The sequence below is a fragment of the Hippichthys cyanospilos genome, chromosome 2 (assembly GCF_059441005.1).
Source record: "Hippichthys cyanospilos isolate Australia breed blue-spotted pipefish chromosome 2, RoL_Hcya_1.0, whole genome shotgun sequence".
NCBI classification, from domain to species: Eukaryota; Metazoa; Chordata; class Actinopteri; order Syngnathiformes; family Syngnathidae; genus Hippichthys; species Hippichthys cyanospilos.
This window is the reverse complement of record NC_142370.1, coordinates 10331636-10350876: the sequence shown is the minus strand read 5'-3', so window position 1 is coordinate 10350876 and position 19241 is coordinate 10331636. Positions and strand designations below refer to the sequence as shown.

General features: G+C 40.2%; 2 protein-coding genes and 1 long non-coding RNA gene across 4 annotated transcripts in view; 2 read left to right on the top strand and 1 right to left on the bottom strand.

Annotated features, from left to right (window-relative positions):
• Positions 1 to 535: 535 nt before the first annotated feature.
• Positions 536 to 6732, top strand: adrm1 (ADRM1 26S proteasome ubiquitin receptor). 2 transcript variants are annotated; one of them, XM_088409258.1, is made up of 10 exons: positions 536 to 589; positions 935 to 1190; positions 2257 to 2373; positions 2457 to 2580; positions 3516 to 3602; positions 3684 to 3777; positions 3880 to 4139; positions 4954 to 5111; positions 6193 to 6295; positions 6542 to 6732. In XM_088409258.1, exons 2-10 carry the CDS (start codon positions 981 to 983, stop codon positions 6643 to 6645), a joined length of 1257 nt encoding a protein of 418 aa, XP_088265384.1. In that variant the 5' UTR covers positions 536 to 589; positions 935 to 980; the 3' UTR covers positions 6646 to 6732. The 2 variants fall into 2 exon arrangements, with proteins under 2 accessions (XP_088265384.1, XP_088265385.1); XM_088409259.1 differs by lacking the exon at positions 536 to 589 and adding an exon at positions 596 to 744.
• Positions 6733 to 7811: 1079 nt separating this feature from the next.
• Positions 7812 to 8831, bottom strand: LOC148427202 (uncharacterized). Its single transcript, XR_015863832.1, has 2 exons — positions 8688 to 8831; positions 7812 to 8565 (listed from the first exon to the last, which is right to left on the bottom strand). It is a non-coding gene; the product is annotated as an uncharacterized LOC148427202 (long non-coding RNA).
• Positions 8011 to 19241, top strand: part of dock3 (dedicator of cytokinesis 3) — a 57155-nt gene continuing 45924 nt past the window's right edge. The window contains exons 1-2 of the mRNA XM_088403581.1: positions 8011 to 8710; positions 18904 to 18987. Coding sequence (XP_088259707.1) covers positions 8674 to 8710; positions 18904 to 18987 — 121 coding nt within the window. The 5' untranslated portion in view covers positions 8011 to 8673. The remainder of the gene's footprint in view (positions 8711 to 18903; positions 18988 to 19241) is intronic.

The following is a 19241-nucleotide window of genomic DNA, read 5'->3' as shown; positions in this document are numbered from 1 at the left end:
TACTCGCATATGTAAATGGTAAATGGACTTTCACTTATATAGCGCTTTTCTACCTTAGGCACTCAAAGCGCTTTACACTAACTAGTCATTTACCTACTGATGACGCAGCACCAGGAGCAACTGGGGGTTCAGTGTCTTGCTCAAGGACACTTAGACATGGTCTTGATGGTCGGGGGATCGAACCCACGGCCTTTCGGCTGGGAGACGACCACTCGACCACTAAGCCATGCCGCCCCGATATATGTACCGTGTGAAAGTGAAAAAAAAACAAAGGCCTCCTTTTTAAAAATAAATATGGCGCGATATTGGATTTGAGGAATGCCTTACATTAAAAGCTTAACATTTTTTAAAAATAAGGTGATTTAAAAACGAAAACAAAAACCTTGCTATGCGATCTCGAACTAACGACTTGAGATGCACCAGCCAATTGCAGTGAAGCACGTGACCATATTTCCCAATCACATTTCTCCTAACCCGGGTCAACCACATTTTCTCCGCCAATCACATTGAAGTATCATACAATATAAACCAATAATATTCATCTCGTTCATATCAGCCACTTCCGTTTTGGATCACCCACATTAGAACCGTAAGTAAAAATGTCTTGGACTCTTTAACACTTTTGAACGTTTCTTTTTAAATCAAACTGTAGCTGTGTAACATGTCTAGAGTATAACTTGAACCCACACTCCGCCGACAGTATGTTGTAAAAACTGCGCCGAGAGCTGGCGTCAAGCTTCAAAGGTGCCGCGTCATCCTGCAAGAGTATACGAAAAAATAGCCTGAATATTTGACAACAATCAAGCTTTACAAGTACACCACGTGCTAATGACATACAAGAAAGCATTTCTCGTAGTTTGGATGTTGTCAGTTTTGATAAACAGCAGTGTCTGGGTCGAAATTATGAATATTCTTCGTCTTTTGTACCCCGCAGTAGTCGTCGTCTTCATTTCTTCAACGTCTTCATCCTCATCTTCATCATGGCCTCTGGAGCTTTGTTCCCCAGCATGGTGTCTGGCTCTCGCGGCTCCTCGAGCAAGTATTTGGTTGAGTTTCGAGCTGGAAAGATGACCATGAAGGGCAGCACGGTGACGCCCGATAAGCGCAAAGGTCAAGTCTACATCCAGCAGACGGACGACTCCCTCATCCACTTCTGCTGGAAGGATCGCACCACAGGCAATGTGGACGATGTACGTGGCTGCAATTTTTTCTTTTCATAGACAACTACACCTTGGTGGCATATAACCTTAAAAAGTACAAGCATTTCTTTAGCAAATAAACAGTCAACATTTAAGCCAGGCAGAAGGATATTTTCATTACGGACAGCAGGAGGTCCTGCATTTACCATTGTCCGTAGCTATAACAAACATGGCAGCTTCCGGAGGAGTGCCACCCCTCATGTAATATCATTTAATGATAACTAGACCTGCAGTTATATTTAAAACATACGGTTGGTCGTTAAGAACACATTTATTTGCAAGTATTTGAAATTGATCATCATTTAATGTATTCCTATTTAATGAAAAACGGCCTAAATCTTTCACAGGGGCCCTTTAAAGATCCCAACATCGCAACATGTCACATGTCCATTAACAGTCTACCACATAAACAGTAGCATCTACTGAAATGGCTCAAACCTTTAAAACAATTATGAGACAAAAGAGTAGCTGCTGCCATGCACAACCTACATGCTGTACTCTCAGGAAACAGCACTGCAAACTGAGGGAAGGAGGAAATAGCCACAGAAGTATCCCAGCGGCAGCGCTCACAGGAAATGTCAAATAATCTATAAAAATAAAAAACATGATTAAATTCACAATTGTGGGCACCATGAAACAATTAAAAAAAAAATACAAGTAGGCAGAAAAAAAACAGTACATTTTTACTCTTACATACAGAAGCAATCGGTAGTTGAGTATTTTTAATGTATTTCAAATGTTTAATCAAGTAGCATTTTCAAATTGTTATGGAGTACAGTATTTTAAATTCATTTCAAATGATCAATTCATGTTTTTTTTTTCAAGACTTCCATAAGGATGATGGCCACCTAACACATTGCTACATTGAGTCACTTCTAGTTAAAAGCGCTTTTGTACTGAGCTAGAATTTGCGAGCGCTTTAAAACTCATTCACTGCCGACCCAGTAAAAATGGCTCTGTAGTGTGAAGCCATCATTGGCAATGAAGAAGTTTTAAATTAATTGCTGCCAACCCAAGAAATTTGACTAAAAATCAAACCTTATATCAACAAATGCAGGACCTGATCATCTTCCCTGATGACTGTGAGTTCAAACGGGTCAACCAGTGCACCACCGGACGTGTTTACGTACTCAAGTTCAAAGCTGGCTCCAAAAGGCTTTTCTTCTGGATGCAGGTATTGCTGCTGCGTGGTTGAACCCCAAACAAACACATACATGCACACTTACGTGTTGCGTAACAAGTCTGTTTTGATTTTAGGAGGCCAAGACTGACAAGGATGAGGAGTACTGTCGCAAAGTCAACGAATATCTCAACAACCCGCCCATGCCTGGTGCTCTGGGTAGCGGTGGCAGTGGAGGACATGATCTGTCTGCTCTGGGAGGTAACATACACACAATGAACCGGTGTTCCATTTGAACAAATTTCAATTCAGAGTCTTTTGGCAAAAAAAAAGAAAAAAGGTTTTAGTCATAATTTACTCATCTGCTTGCATTTTGGTTTTAATCAATGAAAACAAAGGGGAAGTTTCATCAACTAAATTAATACTTTAGTTTGTTCTCCAATTTCTATCTGGTCCATTTGAACAAATTTCAATTCAAAGTCTTTTGGCAAAAAAAAAAAAAAAAATGTTTTAGTCATAATTTACTCATCTGCTTGTATTTTGGTTTTAATCAATGAAAACAAAGTGGAATTTTCGTCAACTAAATTAATACTTTAGTTTGTTCTCCAATTTCAATCTGCATACATTTCAATTTTTATAGAGAAAAGTATAACACTCATTTTTAACTGAAGTTCGACATACATGGCATTTAACACAGTAGTCTTTAAACTTTGTTTCAATGTGAAATGTCGAAATGACAATATTATGCCATTTAGATGGGGAAGTCAACCCCTAAATCTTAATTTCAATATGTTAAATAAATCCGCCTTTGACTTGTTCTTTTCTCACTCAGTCTTGTGTGTTCCATTTTGTGTCTCTTTTCGCCTACCGTCATGTAATTCCTTCTTCCCGATTGAGATTGCTTCACCGTCGCTTTCCGTTTCGTCCTATTTGTTGAGGAGTTTGTCAGTCAATTTAGTTAGCGACATCATATTAATGAATGACTTCAATTTGTGTTTGCCAGGGGGAAAAAAGACACACAAACCAATGTCAACTTTGTTGTTGGGCTTCATATGTCCAATGAAACTATTCAATTGACACATTATTTTTCCAGTTTTACAGTATAGCTTTTAAAAATCCATACACAACTTCTCAAGTTCTCAACTTTTGAGTACTTCAGCACAGGTCAATTTGACATTTGATGTTCTCATGCAAAGGTGAGGGCGGTCTACAAAGCCTTCTGGGTAATATGAGCCACAACCAGCTCATGCAGCTGATCGGACCAGCTGGACTAGGCGGCATCGGTGCGTATGGTGGCATTTGAATGATACCCGAATAATTTTGCAGTGATGCATGACAAACGGAGTTGTCTGTCCTGCTCTCAGGTGGTCTCGGTGCACTTGCCGGTCCGGGTTTAGCCAACCTCTTGGGCAGTAGCAGCAGTAGCAGTGTACCTGCTGCGACCAGTTCCTCCACAAGGTGGCCAAATCCCATCATCAAATATATAATATGTTATTTCTTACTTTTTTTTTTTTTTTTTAATGTAATATGGCTGTTTAACCCCCCCCCATCTCTTGCCAGCCCATCTACTGTGGTCACACCCACCTCGACCTCCTCCACCAGTCGCCTTGGTGCTTCGCAGGCATCAGCCGCGGCGCCTGTCAATGCCTCTGCTGCCTCTGCAGCCTCCCCGCCCGCGAGTACCCCGCCTACACCCACCCCTGCCGCCTCGTCCGCGGCGGTGGGGGGGGCAGCGGCGAGCAACCCTACGCAGCCCATCCAGCTGAGAGACCTGCAGAGCATCCTGGCAACCATGAACGTGCCTGCCAGTGGCACAGGAGGTGAGGAGGCCACTGTGGCCCTCGGGGGTGTTCTTGACTCAAATTCAGTAAGAGGTGGTAGGTGCCACACCTGCCACTGGTCAAACTAGATTGTTGTTTGATATATATTTTGTATGGTTGTTAGGGCTGCACGATCAAAACGCATTTTATTCACAATCATTGGCTGCCACGATTAATTAAGATGATCCTCTGCAATATGAACATTTAAAAAGCCGGCTATACATGTCAAATCATTAATCCTTGTGTAATCTTGCTTAAAGGTCTGATTTTTTTTTTTTTTTTTTTTTTAATTCACTAAACAATAAATGAACACCATTAATTGGTAAATCTCTACGTGGTTTGTAATCCTCTTTAATACATTCATCAGAATATTTGAGTCTAAAAAAAATTGATTGACATAATTACAGCCCCCTCCAAAAAAAAAAATACAATGACAGATCATTTTAAAGAAAAACCTACATATTCCATTGTAGCCTTTGTCTTAAAATTTCATGAAATTAATGACAATTTTCTCCTCTTCTAAATCTGTCATTCCTATTTTGTGAAACTGCTCCAAGAGAGTGAATGTTTATAGCATCTGCTGCCATCACGCATACCGACACCTTGATGTAAGACAATATGAATAGTTATCAAGACATGGCGTGTCTCAAGTTCGAGTGTCTTTTTTTTTTTTTTTTTTACTTTGCCATTCATTGATGTATGCGTACATTTGAGTCAATCTACTGTACACACTCCAGAGAAAAACTACTAGTGAGCATCGGATAATTAAAAAAAAAAAAAAACATGTCAGGAAAGGCTGTTTGTTTCCCCACAGTGGACCTGGCCACTGCCCTGACGCCAGAGGTGATGGCGCCCATCCTGGCCAACCCCGACGTGCAGCAGAGGCTGATGCCCTTCCTGCCCAGCGGGGAGACCCTACTCCAGAGCACTGACGAGCTCCACAATACGCTCAGTTCACCTCAGTTTCAGCAGGCAAAGTGTTTTTTTTTTTTTTTTAATTTAATAGCATCTTGATACTTTGGCCAAAATGTAAACGTCCAGTATAACACTCATTTTACACCCTTTGAACTCTTAAATAAGGCAGGGCAACTTTGTTTCTGTATCAAGTTTCAATCACAATGCAGTTCACGTTGCTTCACACAAGAAAAGACGTAAAACGCATTTGCAAACTCTGCAAGTATGAACAATAGAGCATACCTATCTCTCAGAAGGAAAAAGGCTGGTATTAAAACAAAACTTTTAATAGCTCGTGTAACGTATTTTGCGAGACTACATGTTCGTAGCCATACCTGTTATTCATTCCATTGGAATATATAAATATCTGATTCTGGATGGCTCGTTCAAAGCCGTGAGAAAGGGGGCAGCGCTAACGTGCTGGCTTGCACCCTCTCCTGGCAGTGGCAGCTCACCTGTTGGGTCATGTGACATTCACAATCCGAGCTATCATTTTCAATTGGCAGCGGATGTGTTTTTGAAAGCATTAATTTTACAGCAAAAATTACTATAGACAAAATATCTTCTTACTGCACAAAAATGGTTAAACTAGTGGACTATTCATTCATAGAAAGAGCCATACTGACATGGATTTGAAAATGCAAGACTTTTCTTTTTATAAGTCAAAAGGTATGGGGGAAGAAAGACAAAGTAAATCTATTTGCATTCAGTGTTTTTCAAATTGATCTTGAGCAATCAAACGTGTGGGGGGGCATTTCTTTTTTTTTTTTTTATTCACTTATCCAAATTTGACTGTAGAGAGCAGTGTTTCACTTCCTAGATCAGCTCACTCGCCGGAAAAAAAGCCTGAAGGGGAGTATGAACCTAATGAATTGGGATAGATTTTGAAACAGATTTTTACAGTTCTGTTACACCCCTTTTACTTTTGCTACATGTTTTGACTTAAAAGAATACCCTTCTTCCCCTCTTTCGTAGCAGCTGCATAATAAACTTCAATTCATTTCGCATTTGCAATTGCAGTACATTTCCTATATCCCAGTCGAACGTCACAAGGTCTCTAGCTGTCCTTAAGCTGTTGGTTTGGATTTCCTCCCTGCAGGCTATGAGCATGTTTAGCAGCGCTCTGGCATCAGGACAGTTGGGGCCACTGATGAACCAGTTCGGCTTACCCACGGAGGCTGTGGACGCTGCCAACAATGGAGGTCAGTGGCTTTTGCGCGCATCGCACTCTACCATCAGTGGGGATTTCGAGTGACACGCTTCCTACAGCATTATTAACACTGCAGTTTTGCAGCCCAAATAAATAAATATATATAATATATATATATATATATATATATATATATATATATATATATATATATACACACACACACACAGTGGTCATTTTTCAAGGCAGAATTTTAGTTAGGTTTTTTTTTTTTTTTTTTCCCCTCCCTTGTCTGCAGATGTGGAGGCGTTTGCAAAAGCAATGGAGACTGAGACAAAGTCCGAGCAGGGTGGAGAATCCAAAGACAAAAAGGATGATGACGAGGACATGAGCTTGGACTGAATACATGATACAAATGCATTTATGTAGATGATGGGATTTGAGTCACTGCTCCTTCAATACATTTAAATAAAGATACTATTGCCTGTGTTCTGATTTCATCTTTATGAAAAGAAGCGTTGAAAAAAAAAAAAAAAAAAACCTTGCCTAAACAGCAACACAAAGTAAATCGAGGGGGACCCTGTCAACCTGCAAGTTTTTTGCCCGTGGAATGTATCCGATTCTGCATCTGATTCTGGGATGCAGTGAAATTTGGCAAATCTGGGAATTCATGAAGCCCACTCTGTTGCGACAAATAAGCCTAACCTTGAAAAATAATGACCTTTAAATTGGGGCCAGGTATAATGGATACCTGCCTGGATATGTGTATACATATTTGTACAGTATATGTAAATAGATGGGTCTGTGTGTGTGTATCGGGCGGGCCAGCAAGACCTTCTCTGCTGGCCTAACATATCCTGACAAAATTATGATTATAACATATTAGTACAAATATCAATAAATAAGCCAGGTGGACACTGAGCCAAGACTAAGCATATTTTAAAAAGGAAGGTAGAAAATCCTTTACTGTAATATGTGTATGGGTATACAGTATGTGACATTTTGATATTGTGTTTGTGGGGTATAGGTTAAGCAGCAAAATTCACCTGTTTTTTTTAACTGAGGGGCAGACATTTATGCCATTTTCTGACAACTGCAAATTACATCACAGTTTCTTAGGACTTGGGCAGTGACCAATCACGGTTCACTCGTTTTAGGAATTTGGTCAAAATTTGATCCATGGCTCGTTTACATATATTAAGACTTTAAAAATTAAAGTGTTTACTTACTTCGGAGAATACATTTTTTTTAAAGGATTTAAAATGTTTAACTCAGATCTATTTACTTACTGTAATTGTAGGTGTACATGTGGTTTTACTTTCAAAAGTTGCTCATCGGCTCAATGGAAAAATGAAAAATTGACATACTTTGCAAAGCCAGGTTCCAACACACTATTAGTTTGCTGTACCTCCTCAGTGCAAAAGGCCCTGCTCAAGTGGCTGCCACGGGCCTAGCAATTTATAAATGAAAAGTTTTGAGAATTATTTGTATGAGAAGAGGATAATGTTGAAAATGTGAGAATGATTCAGATTTAGTAGTTTGTAGATCATATTAAAAACTCAAAGCTATTACAAAAAAAACCCCTTTATTTTACACCAGGTCCAGGAAAGAAGTGGAGGTGGTTTGCACCAATGTCCAAATCACATTACAGCATGACAGAGCATTGTACTGATGGCACGTTGCAATATGACTCAACTGGAGGGTACACCCTCTAATGGGCCTGGCATGTTGCACCCAAGGGGGTCGTGGAGGGGTGGCCTGCACACACTGGCAGGCAAGCCGCCAGAACTGCAGTTGGTTTGTGTGTGTGAGAGAGCGAGGGAAATGAGAGAACGAAAGAGAGAGAGAGAGAAAGAGAAAGAGAGAGAGAGAGCGAGAGAACATTCGCATCCGCTGGACACATCGGTGTTGACAAAACGAGTCACGTGACCCGCACGAAGATGGCGCATCTTACGCTACATTGCAGCCTCCTGTCGAATCCTCTTGCGCCAACTCGGACCTGCCACCTCGACGCTAATTAGCGTCTCATCACCATCATCCCCTCGCGACTCTCGCGCGGACCCGAAAAGACTGATCGTCTGTCTTTCTTCCGAAAAGGACACCGCATCGGAAGGTTCTGAAAGGTACCTGCGCTGGACTGGAATAACACCTTTGTGGAGCCCGCGAGGCGCGCGCGCGTGTGCGCGTCCACTAAGCGGTCACGGCGACTGCATCATTGTTTATACGTACCGGGAAATAATAAGGATAATTGAACAAAAGCAGTGATCTTTGATGCCGTTTCCTCCCCCGCCACCATTACTGCGCACAGCGACGACAGAATTCCTGTGGAGACATGTAGTTGCAGCAACATCCTCCTCGGCCTCCTCATCTCATCTTTTCAAACCGACATCATCTGTTGTCATCGACACAATGTGGCACAAATAACCAAATATGTGGATCCCTACCGAAGAGGAGAAAATCGGAGTTGGTGAGTCAACTGCATCTTTTATTGTTCATGCTCGAGACGTTGTGGTTATCTTGGCGTTATCTTGGTTATCTCCATATATAGACACGAGCCACGCAGCTCGTTTTATTCCCTCCGATCAAGCACATCACACCCAGTAAAAAAAACAACTTATAATGGCTGCATAGCTAGGGAGGGGGAGGGGGGGGGGGGGGGGGTGCGCGTGGGATGATGCAGCCTCCAGTCCCATGAAGCCACCACCTCGTAGCTGCGATCTCAGTGAGCTCAGGTGTTGATGGAATGAATCACACTTACACTTGTACTCGCCACTCGAGTTGGTGCAAATGCGTCCATTTTGCATTTTATTGCTCGCCTTTCCTCCGTGCCATTCTCGGAGGGGGTTGGGGGGGGGGGGGGGGCACCAACCACAGGGGGGCACTCAGACCCCAACAGGTTGTAAAATAACTTGTATTTACGCCTCACTTGACAAGAATTTTGTCAAGTTGTGAAAGGTATACCTTACTTATCTAGCCATTTTCAGTGGCTGAGTTTGTATTTGTCTATAATTAATTTGATAACTTCACTATTTTTCATGAACAATTACATCGTGTGCTCAAGAAGGATAACTACTAATCACGGCTCACCTGTTTTCCGAGTTTGGACACGTGACATTCGCAAGCTAAACTGTGATTGGCTGTTTTCTGAGGCCTGAGCACATGCCACCACATGTTTTTATTTTTACTAATTGAAAAAAAGAAAGAAATGTACAGTAGTTATCAAATTATTTGTAAACAAACCACTCACTTTTTGCATCTGAAAATGATAACAGAAAAAGTATCCCTTTAAAAAAATCAAAATCAAAGTGAGTTAACCGCTTTAATTGAAGTACATGGAAAAAAAAACTACTTCTTCATTTTCACTCATGGCTCATTTTGGGTGTGAAACGAGTCCTTGAGTAATTTGAGTACCTTGGTTAAAACCTTGGCCATTTATTAAGTGTACACTTCCAGGAAGAAGTCAAGCAAAGAGCAACAACTAGTGTTCATGCTGGCCATGACAGTAAAATGCCAACAATGCGGTGAGAAGGCCAATTTCAAAATAAACCTTACCCTCCCAAATAAAATAGGGACATCAATACAGTACCTTGATACAGTTTTATCTTGAAGCAGATTCTGGCAGGGTCTCGCGGCATAATAACTGACTTGAGTCATCACCGACGTCAATTTGACACTGTTCGGAAATCAAGTTAAATTGCTATTTATGCTAATTAAGGATGCGTAAAAAAAAAAAAAAAAAACTTCATTATCTTGTTGATTAGCGGCAGCTCCAATGTTTAATGTCTAGCGGTGCTAGCTGTGGTGAGCAGCACGCAATGCTAGTTTCTTAACGTAGTATTGACCAGTGGTTCTCAAATGGGGGTACTACAGTAGTACCTATGGAGATACTGTCAGGGGGTACACGCGATTTAAAACAAACAAACAAACAAACATGCAAAAGTAATTTAAAAACGATTATTGAATTTATTACTTGTTTCAGGAAAATATAGGTTCATAAAACAAATTTTATGTTCGGTAGGTTATGTGAAGGGAATCATATATTAGGTTGTTATCATTATGTTCTTAGTTCATTGTTACCCATTTATGCAATCCTAGTTCATCTTGACCCTGTCCTTAGATAGAACTGTTGACGCACGAAAGTGTGAGCCGGGACCTTGGCCCAGCTGCCGGTGGCGCCCGGCTGGCTCTTTTGTTGTGTCTTGTAATCTGCTATGCTTCTATTCAATAAAAGCCGGGGGGAACGGCTGGGCAAGTGGAAAACTGGCGTTGGAAGACCCACGAGTTACATTTGCCAAAGCTTTTTTCCCTACGCCGGCGTAGAAAAGTCAATCTTGGCTGGTCTGAGTTACTCTTTTTGCTGTTTAAGCAGCTAGGCTTGTCCTAGTCTTCTTTTCTGAGATTTCTCTGACAGGTTATTCCTTTTTTTTTTTTTAATAGAATTCACCAAAGTGTGACCTGAGGTTTCATCCAACACCAGTGATACATTAAATTGAATAACATAAAAAAATGTGGAAGCTAAGGACGCAGTGGACTGGGGGCATTAAAAATGAACAGTACATTCACCTTCATTATAATTTCATTGTAAAATATTACTTTTAATTTAAGTCAAATGGAAAAACGAGTAAATTGAAATCAATTTAAAAAGCAAAAGAGGAGTGTGGCTAACTGAACCGATTTCATCAACATTTCTGCCTAGGCAGAGCATTTGCTAACACACGTCACTCGCTTTGAATGAACTCTCACTGTGCTTTGCAAAGTGGATATCCTCCGCTTTAACGCTTATGAAAACATTAATAGCGGCGACTTTGTCATGAGTGTAGAAATTCCCTGTTGAAGAGAACGGTTAACATCATTTCTATATGCGAGTGCATGTTAGGATCAAGGCTTTGTTGAGCTTCTTATATAGCTGGCATGCTTGAAACACACTAATGGAGCAGACGGGGACTGTGGAATAAAAGGAACTTCAGATGAGCAAAACGTAGGTAATGTCTTCTTGGATAAAATGATCCTGCAACAGCCCAGTCACAAGCTTAAATAGTGGTTAGCGTTTTGATGATCTCGCATCTTTTGCCGCATTCCCCCTTCAAAGGCCATTGTCCACTGAAGCAGGTTGGTTCTTGTTGGTCCTCAAGCAAGCTCATGTCACATGTTTCTATTCTCTCCAGCAAGTGTGGGAAAGCAAATCCGAAGCAAGGTGGATTTGAACTTGGGTCCCTGAACTGCAAGGCAGATGTACAAACCACTGCGCCGCCTCTCCTTTTATTCTGCATTCAATTCTGAGGATCTGTTTTTACTTTCAGAAACATGAAGAGACGGTTTTAAATTTTCAGAAAATATAAAAAAAAATAGTACCCAAAGGCTTGGTTCATAGTTAAGGAAATGGATAATCAAAGTACCTTTATTACCTCAAAAGGTTCGCATCATCATGTGGCTACATGGCTAGCAAGGAACCTGAGCTAGGGGGGTTCGAAAGGGTCATTAAGTCATGTAGCCATATTATGAGCCCTCTTGCACCTCCACCAAAGGCTCAAGTGCCCTGAAACTCTAAATGCATAGTCAAATACCTTAATATGATGAAATACACCAAGGAAAAAAATACATACACATATTCTAAGATATGGACGTCCTAAAGTTTAAAAGTTTGTATCTCAAATTGTACGTACGCTTATGATAGTTTTGAGGGAAGATTCTGATAGACAGGGTCAGGATACGTAGATATTGTAGTTTATCTGATCTAACCTATTTTAAAACAAAATATGAGGGCCTCCAAATATGGTCCCAAATTTCCTGTCAATTGCTGGATCGCAAAAGTGGATGTGGCACACAAGCGTCTATGGGCTCGAATGGCACAGCGCTCTGTCTTAAGCAAACGCTTTTGCACTGGCTTTGCCCGTGAATGGGAATGGTAATCCTGCAATCGTGTGGATGAAGCGGATTACATGATATTTAGTGTATCGATACAGCAAATTGTTTCCGTCGGATCACAGGAGGCCAACCTGTACCCATTAAGATACTGTGACTTCAAATGTGCACTAATTGTGACACGAACAGATTTCAAACTGCCAATAATGTGGCACAGTTGCGCAATGGCGATTCTTAACAGACCTTCGAACTATGACGTATCCGCAACGATATTTGCCTCAATTACTTGCAATCATCTCATAAAAGGCCCACTGCAATTCTGGGGTGTTTTCTCCACTAATGGATTTGTCAACCCAAAGCCACTCAAACCATACGCACACCATTGCGACTCTGGTAAATTAAGCTGCTTTCTTGTGTCCAAGCAAGTTTCAAAATAATGTGTTGTTCATTTTCAACAAGCTTGACCTTTAATGTAGGACTGTCGTTATCAAGTCTTTTCCATCGATTAATCAAATGATGAGAAAATAACTCATTTTACATTGTGTATTGAAAACCTGCATTTTACAATTGCTGCTTTTTAACCAATTATTTATAGTTTATAGTTTATTTATAGTTTAGTGAAAAAACACAACAACAATCGAGCAGTTTCACACAAGAGGCATTGATTGTTGTACTCGCCAAACATTTTAAAATTGGTTCAGGTAATTGTTTTCAATAGTAAAATGAGATGTTTGCTCATGTCTTATTTTGATTCAACACAACCAGAAAATAATTATTGCTGAGAGACTGATGGTAAAAGATTTGGATAATTCTAAGTCAATACGTCCAATTTCTGGCTCAAGCTAGAAGTGAAAAAGTTGTATCGGGACACCCCTAGTATTTTTTTGTTGTATTGTTTTGCTTGGCAGGCATTTTTTATGTGATTGTGTGCCTGATGAGCTGAATGTCACCACCTGCTGTGATGGCGCTATTTTGTTATGCATCTTTTTTTCTTGCTGCTACAAGAGAAAATAACAACTTATTCAGACTTTGATTCAAGATATCAATGCAATGTCAAAAGCCTGGCGGTCAAATTGCACCTGTTCACGTGTTAGTATTTTAGGCGTGCGGCACAAAGCCCAAATATTCAAGCCAATTTTATTTGTGCCACACCTTTTCATAACAGGCACTTTACACGCTGAGCAGGTTAAACATATGCCTCCGTTTATTGTTCTAAAAGTCTCTGTAAAGTGAAAATGCTTATCATGTAAATTTGACACATGACAGGGAATAGCCTTGCCAAATTTGATTGAGAAACAAAAAGTCAAGCTGGTGTCTTCACCCTCAAATGATGTTGGTGCGCTGAAACTACAGCATGTTGCTCAGTTGTCAATGCAGCTCATCTCAAAACAGCTATTTTGTAAACAGTTTAGGCCACGCTTTGCCGAAATATGGTGTATGTGCTTACAAGTGTTTTCTTTTTGATAGTAAAGCATGCGTAAAAATACTTTTGGATCTCCAAAATTGCTTAACTGGAATTTCAAATTGTATTAATGTGCATGTCTTATGTTGAACAACATTAAGGTGTTTTAAACCAGGAGTGTTGACAAACGCAGGACCCAAAGAATTGGTTTGCTTGACTAAAAACAACGACCAAAAAATGACATTGGGATGGAACCTGCATAAGTTTGGGACTAAACAATGGTGCTGGTAATATCGAGTATCCATAATCGAATATCCGTAATATCCATACTTAACCCATACAAAAGTACACTGTATTAAAAGGTGGATGTTCAAAGATAGGGTCGCTATAAAAAGAAATGTATGTAATGTTCTCTGAATTCTTTATCTACCAGCGTACATACTGTACAAATTATGTAACGTTGTCTGAATGGTTTATTGCTCCTAGTGTATATACTGTATGTAACTTGTAATTGGATTATCGTTTTCAGCATACATACTGTATGTATTACTTAGTGTTTTTGGCTGGGTTTATTGCTGCTAGCGTACGTACTGTGTGTGTTCCTTTGCATAGGTCCATGTGTCAGCAGTAAATGGTCCGACAAGTCAGTAGAGCAAATAACATTTTTAGAGATTTTGGGACTCAGTGCACGTAATAGTTGCACCGGATTGTAGGGTGCATTGTCGATTTTCGAGAAATTTAAAGGCGTTTATTTACACCTCATGATATGGAAAATATAGTTCATCTGCCTGTTAAACACATCAGGTTTTCTCTTCCAAGTATTCCCAGCCTCCACAGTGGCAAATGAGATACCCTTCTTACAAGTATCATTTAGAATGACAGAGTACAAGGAGTAATAACAGGGAAAGGTGGAGCAGCCATGCTAATTGCTAAGCTAACCTATTTGTGAAAGCCCGCCATTGACTGCTTGGTTGGCAGGTTACATTTTTCATAGTTCTTGCTGGAACTGCGTTAAAGCGGAGCGTATCCAACTTTGAAGGGAAAAAATAGCAGGACATTTACTAAGTTCCTGGGAAGAATTTGATGTGAAATAACGCTACAGACGCACATTAATTGGGCATGATTGTTGCGGCATCCTATACTTCAGCTGGGTGGAGTGGCCTAAAATTTTGTGATTGATCCCCTGTGATTTTTTTTTAAAGCAAATTAACCCCTAACCAGCGTAAAGCATTGAAAAAAAAAAAACTAAAAGGGAAAAAAGTCGCATAGCATCAGCATTGCTGCTGTTATGTGATTGGTGGTTCTTATATGGACCAAGTGGCTTGTGAAAGAACCCCTTTTTTTTTTTTTGTCACCACAGGCACGGAGAGATTAAAGTGGCTTTAATGAACATTTGAAGCGATGCAGTCACGTTATTTCCATAACGGAGTCAGCAAACATATTTGGGGAACAAAAATGACATCATGATGTGGCATTAAGGCTAAACAAAACGGTGAGGCTGACTCTTGCTTTTGATTTTATTTGCGGGTAGGGGGAGGGGTGCAGTCATAAAATTAGATTCATCCAGCGCAGTCAAAGTAAATTTAAGTTCAAAATGATCCTTGTGACTCAACTGTCTTTGCTGCTGCACTGCATTGCATTGAGAGGTGGTTTTTTTTTGTCTAACCTTTATCCAAGGGATGCAATCAAGAAGCGATTCTAATTTGCAATGCCGACCTGTTTTTTTGGCAGCAGGTACATACAACAATGTGATATTTAATCCATTTGATGAATAAAAAGCTCATAAGCTAACACAGGTGCAGCTATTATTTGTCCCCGACAACAATATTGGAGTGAATGAGGCAATTACTTTTAGTATTGTTGGAATACTGAGGTTGTTTGTGATTGAAAAGTTTGACCAAAAGTAGTGGGGACCTGGGGAATGAAGATGTTAACGAAAATGACGGAATGGAGAGCGCCCGTGGTTGTATGCATGGTGAGCAGAGCCGAGACAATGTGTAGAGGATCCGCACATTTTTTTACTTGACACTTTAATCTTGAAGAAGTGCGAAACCAGGATGTATTTCAAGCTAATTTTGTTTTTATAATGAGAATTTTCAGGAGAAATTCGTTCAAAATTGGAACTAATTTATGGCCAGATATATTGACATGTGAAGTTTTGTAGAGACAGGTTGAGAAATGATAGTTATACTGGTTTTACGCTAACCTAAAGGTGCTTTGTGATTATTATTTTTTTTTTTAGCAGATTCTTTAAAGGATAAAAGCAGTATACATACATAAAGCTCAATTTCACCAGACGCTTCATCCTTTTTTCAAGATTCTTTCTGCTGTGAACTCTGCTTAAAGTGACCTTTCCCACCAGGCTTTCCATTTTTGTTTTTCGGAAATCTTGTTACAATGCAAGTAGATGTGAACTATTTTTGGATTCAAATTTGAGTCCATCCATGAATGTTTGTCAAACGGTGCAGGATAGGTCTTGAAGGCAATATTTCAGCACCAGTCACGTAAACGTGCAGGTCAATTGACGGACAATCTGGACGACCTCGCGTCGTTGAGTTGTGGTTTTGCCAAACATCATCACGTTTCGGAGGAGCCTTTTAGCGGCTAGGTTTCACCGGTATACTAATATGTTACAGCTTTTGACACAGTCAACGCTTTTGAAATCACACAGACCTTTCGAAAGGTTTTCTCCATCAGTCGACCTTTAACGCGCCGCATGCGGCGCTTTTCTGTTGACTTGGTCTGGATGGTGGCGCGCAGCGACTATAAGGTTGCCATTTGAAAATACAGAGTTGTCATCTTCCAAGCAGTTACAGTGAAAAGAGTGCTGCAGTTTGTCGCTGGTCTGTTGCCATAGTAACCCTCGCCGAGGAACTGAGCGCTCATTACTCTGAAACAAGCAGCAGAGCCCAGCCGGAGCCCCCCCCCCTCCTTCTGGTCCTCCCCCTCACTGGGTCCCGTGGCTAGTTCATTAGCATCATGATTCACAGCGAGCGGACCTTCAAGGGCCACCGTTTGTGGGTTTTCACATCGTCAACGGTGCGCGGGCATGATTCAACAAGTTTGTCTTTGCCTGAGCCTGTCTGCTGCCGCATCCACTGACGCCGAGCTGCATCATTTCGCCGCTTTGCTGTGGCGCACGTCCATTAAAGGAAAAAAAAACAAAAAAAAGGAGCCCTCAATTCACCGTTGAGTCATTTGTGTCGTCAAAAATGCACCCGGAAACCCAATTGGTTAAATTGACCAAAATATTGATTAAATTTGATCAACCAACCTAGTCGTATCTTAGAATGGTGCCAATTACAACCAATCTACAATTTACAACCAATCAGGCGATATGGCCGACAGATACAAATTGCTCATTGTGACCAAAATACTGGTTAAGTTGCCCCCACCCTCGAAAAAAGAAAATCACAGGTACATGTAACAGCTATTCGCACTCAAGGAATGAGTTAAGAGTGGAGGTTTCCAAGCTAAAATAATTTTGTGGCCCACCATCCATTTTTAAGCAGCCCACTCCATACCTGAAAAATGACATTTACTACTAATAAATTGTTATCATTATTCTTTTTAACTTCAAAGCTTTTCCTAATGTGCAACTGGGGGGAATACCAATACAGTGATCCCTCTACTTCGCTGTAAAGGGGGTGGGGGGGGGGGGGGGGTGAAACCCGCGAAGTAGGGTATCAATTCCTAGATTTCTATGTACGCCCCAATATAGCTGCAGTAACCATAAACAATCCTTTTTTGCGTATTTTTTTCCTTTCTCCTATTATTTAACATTACTTTATCCTTATTAACATTATTAACATATTGTATATTCATTAAATAACTAATATTACTTAGTTTGTTGAGAATTTGTTCTCAGGACTGCTTATTTGCACCAAGACTCCGGGGAAAAGTACGCAAGTCATCACGTTGAACTTCACATTTATTTTGGCTCATGTGTGGTGTATCATGTAGTATCTGTTGAATAATAAATCAGCAACAATCTTAAAGTCAGTCAACTAACATATAAACACTTGCCGAAATTTAATCTACGAATTTATTGTATTTTTAGCCGATATTAGCGGGTTTGCAACAACTAACAACAACTACTAACTATAAAGTACAACCTCTACACAAACGAACACATAAACAGAAAAAACACTCATCGCTTACGAAACATAGGCAGTAGCGTGCGTTATCAACATAAATGATAATAAACTATAAATATGAGCTTACGTTGTCCTTGACTACGTACATTAGGGAGCCGAATGACGCACAGAGAATGTAAAATAAGAAACGGAAATGCAACGCGACCCGGCAAATTAAAAGCATGCATTTCAAAACAAGATAAACGTCACGAACTCTAAGGCTTGAAGAATGCTTAACATAGTTAACTAATATTACTTAGTCATTTGATGAATACAGTATTGTATAATGTATTTCTTTGCTTTATTCAATTTTTTTTCATTTTTGCGCATTTTTTAAATGATTTTTTATTTTGAAATATTTTAATTTTTCCTGGAAAAACCCGCGAAGTACTGAGACCGCGATACCTGAGACCGCGAAGTAGGAGGGATCATTGTACATTCTTTTTCTATGAAACCTTCTGCTCTGTGGCAAGGTCCAAACCGTCAACACCACATGAATCATTCCCACGCTTCTAGTGCATGAAAAACATAAATGTTAAAATCAAAGAAGTGAAAAACATACAAAAAACGAAAAAAGTCAACCTGTACTTCAAGGACTTCACTCGGTGTCACTATTGGAAAACTGATGACTCTGATTCCATGCAAAAGTCAAAGGAATACTAACACATTTTAGCAACAAAATTGCTACATGTTTCAATTATTTTGCTCATGATTTGAAAAAAATGTACCGTTCCTGTCATTGCATTAAAAAGCATTAAATTAGATTTGCTTATACCTGAACAAACACTAAAACCTCACATGCCTCCTTAGGTTTTCTAATGATAAAATTGGTAGTCACATTACAGGATTCAGACCAATCTATTTCTTAATGTAACCAATATCAGCTTAACCACCAATATTTTTAGAACTGCGTATTTTTTCACGTTGCAATCAGGTGACATTCTCTTTTATAAAGCTGTTTGGCCACACTCCCCATGTGGGCTCCAATCTCCAAGCTCAATTAAGTAAATATTGCTCAAATTACGGGCTGCTTAAAAATTAATTCGTTATTAAGATGGCAACCCACTCCAGAGGTGATTTGGGGGTGGCGGCTCTTAATGCTTGACTAAACTTTGAAGACGTTTGGATTTGTTAAGACCCTGCAAGGATTTGTTTCCAAATGTGTTGAAGATGTTGGAGATGTGGGGCAGGTGCGTTTGGTCGCCTGACCTGAAGGCAGCATGGTGCGCTTACTCCTGTCTCATCTTTGTGTTTGTACAGTTATCTGCAACTTCCGCTCAGCGATATGTCAGGCGCTGGTCTTGGAGATCGGCGAGACTGTCCAGATCCTGGAGAAGAGTGAAGGTAAACTGTTTCCTGTGCATTTGTCAAAAACTAGGGCTAAACTATTGTTTCTGATTGATCGGAAGTACCAAAGGGCACAAAGGGGTATCCTAAGGTGCAAAGTGAACAATTAATCGAAACGCATGTTCTGGAATTTACGACGTCGGTTTGGTGACACCCTGAAACATTTTGCTTAAGATTTTTTTTGACTTTAGTTTTTTGCCTGTTCTCTTGGCTTTTTTAGTCATAACTCTGACAAGTATCTAACTTTATAT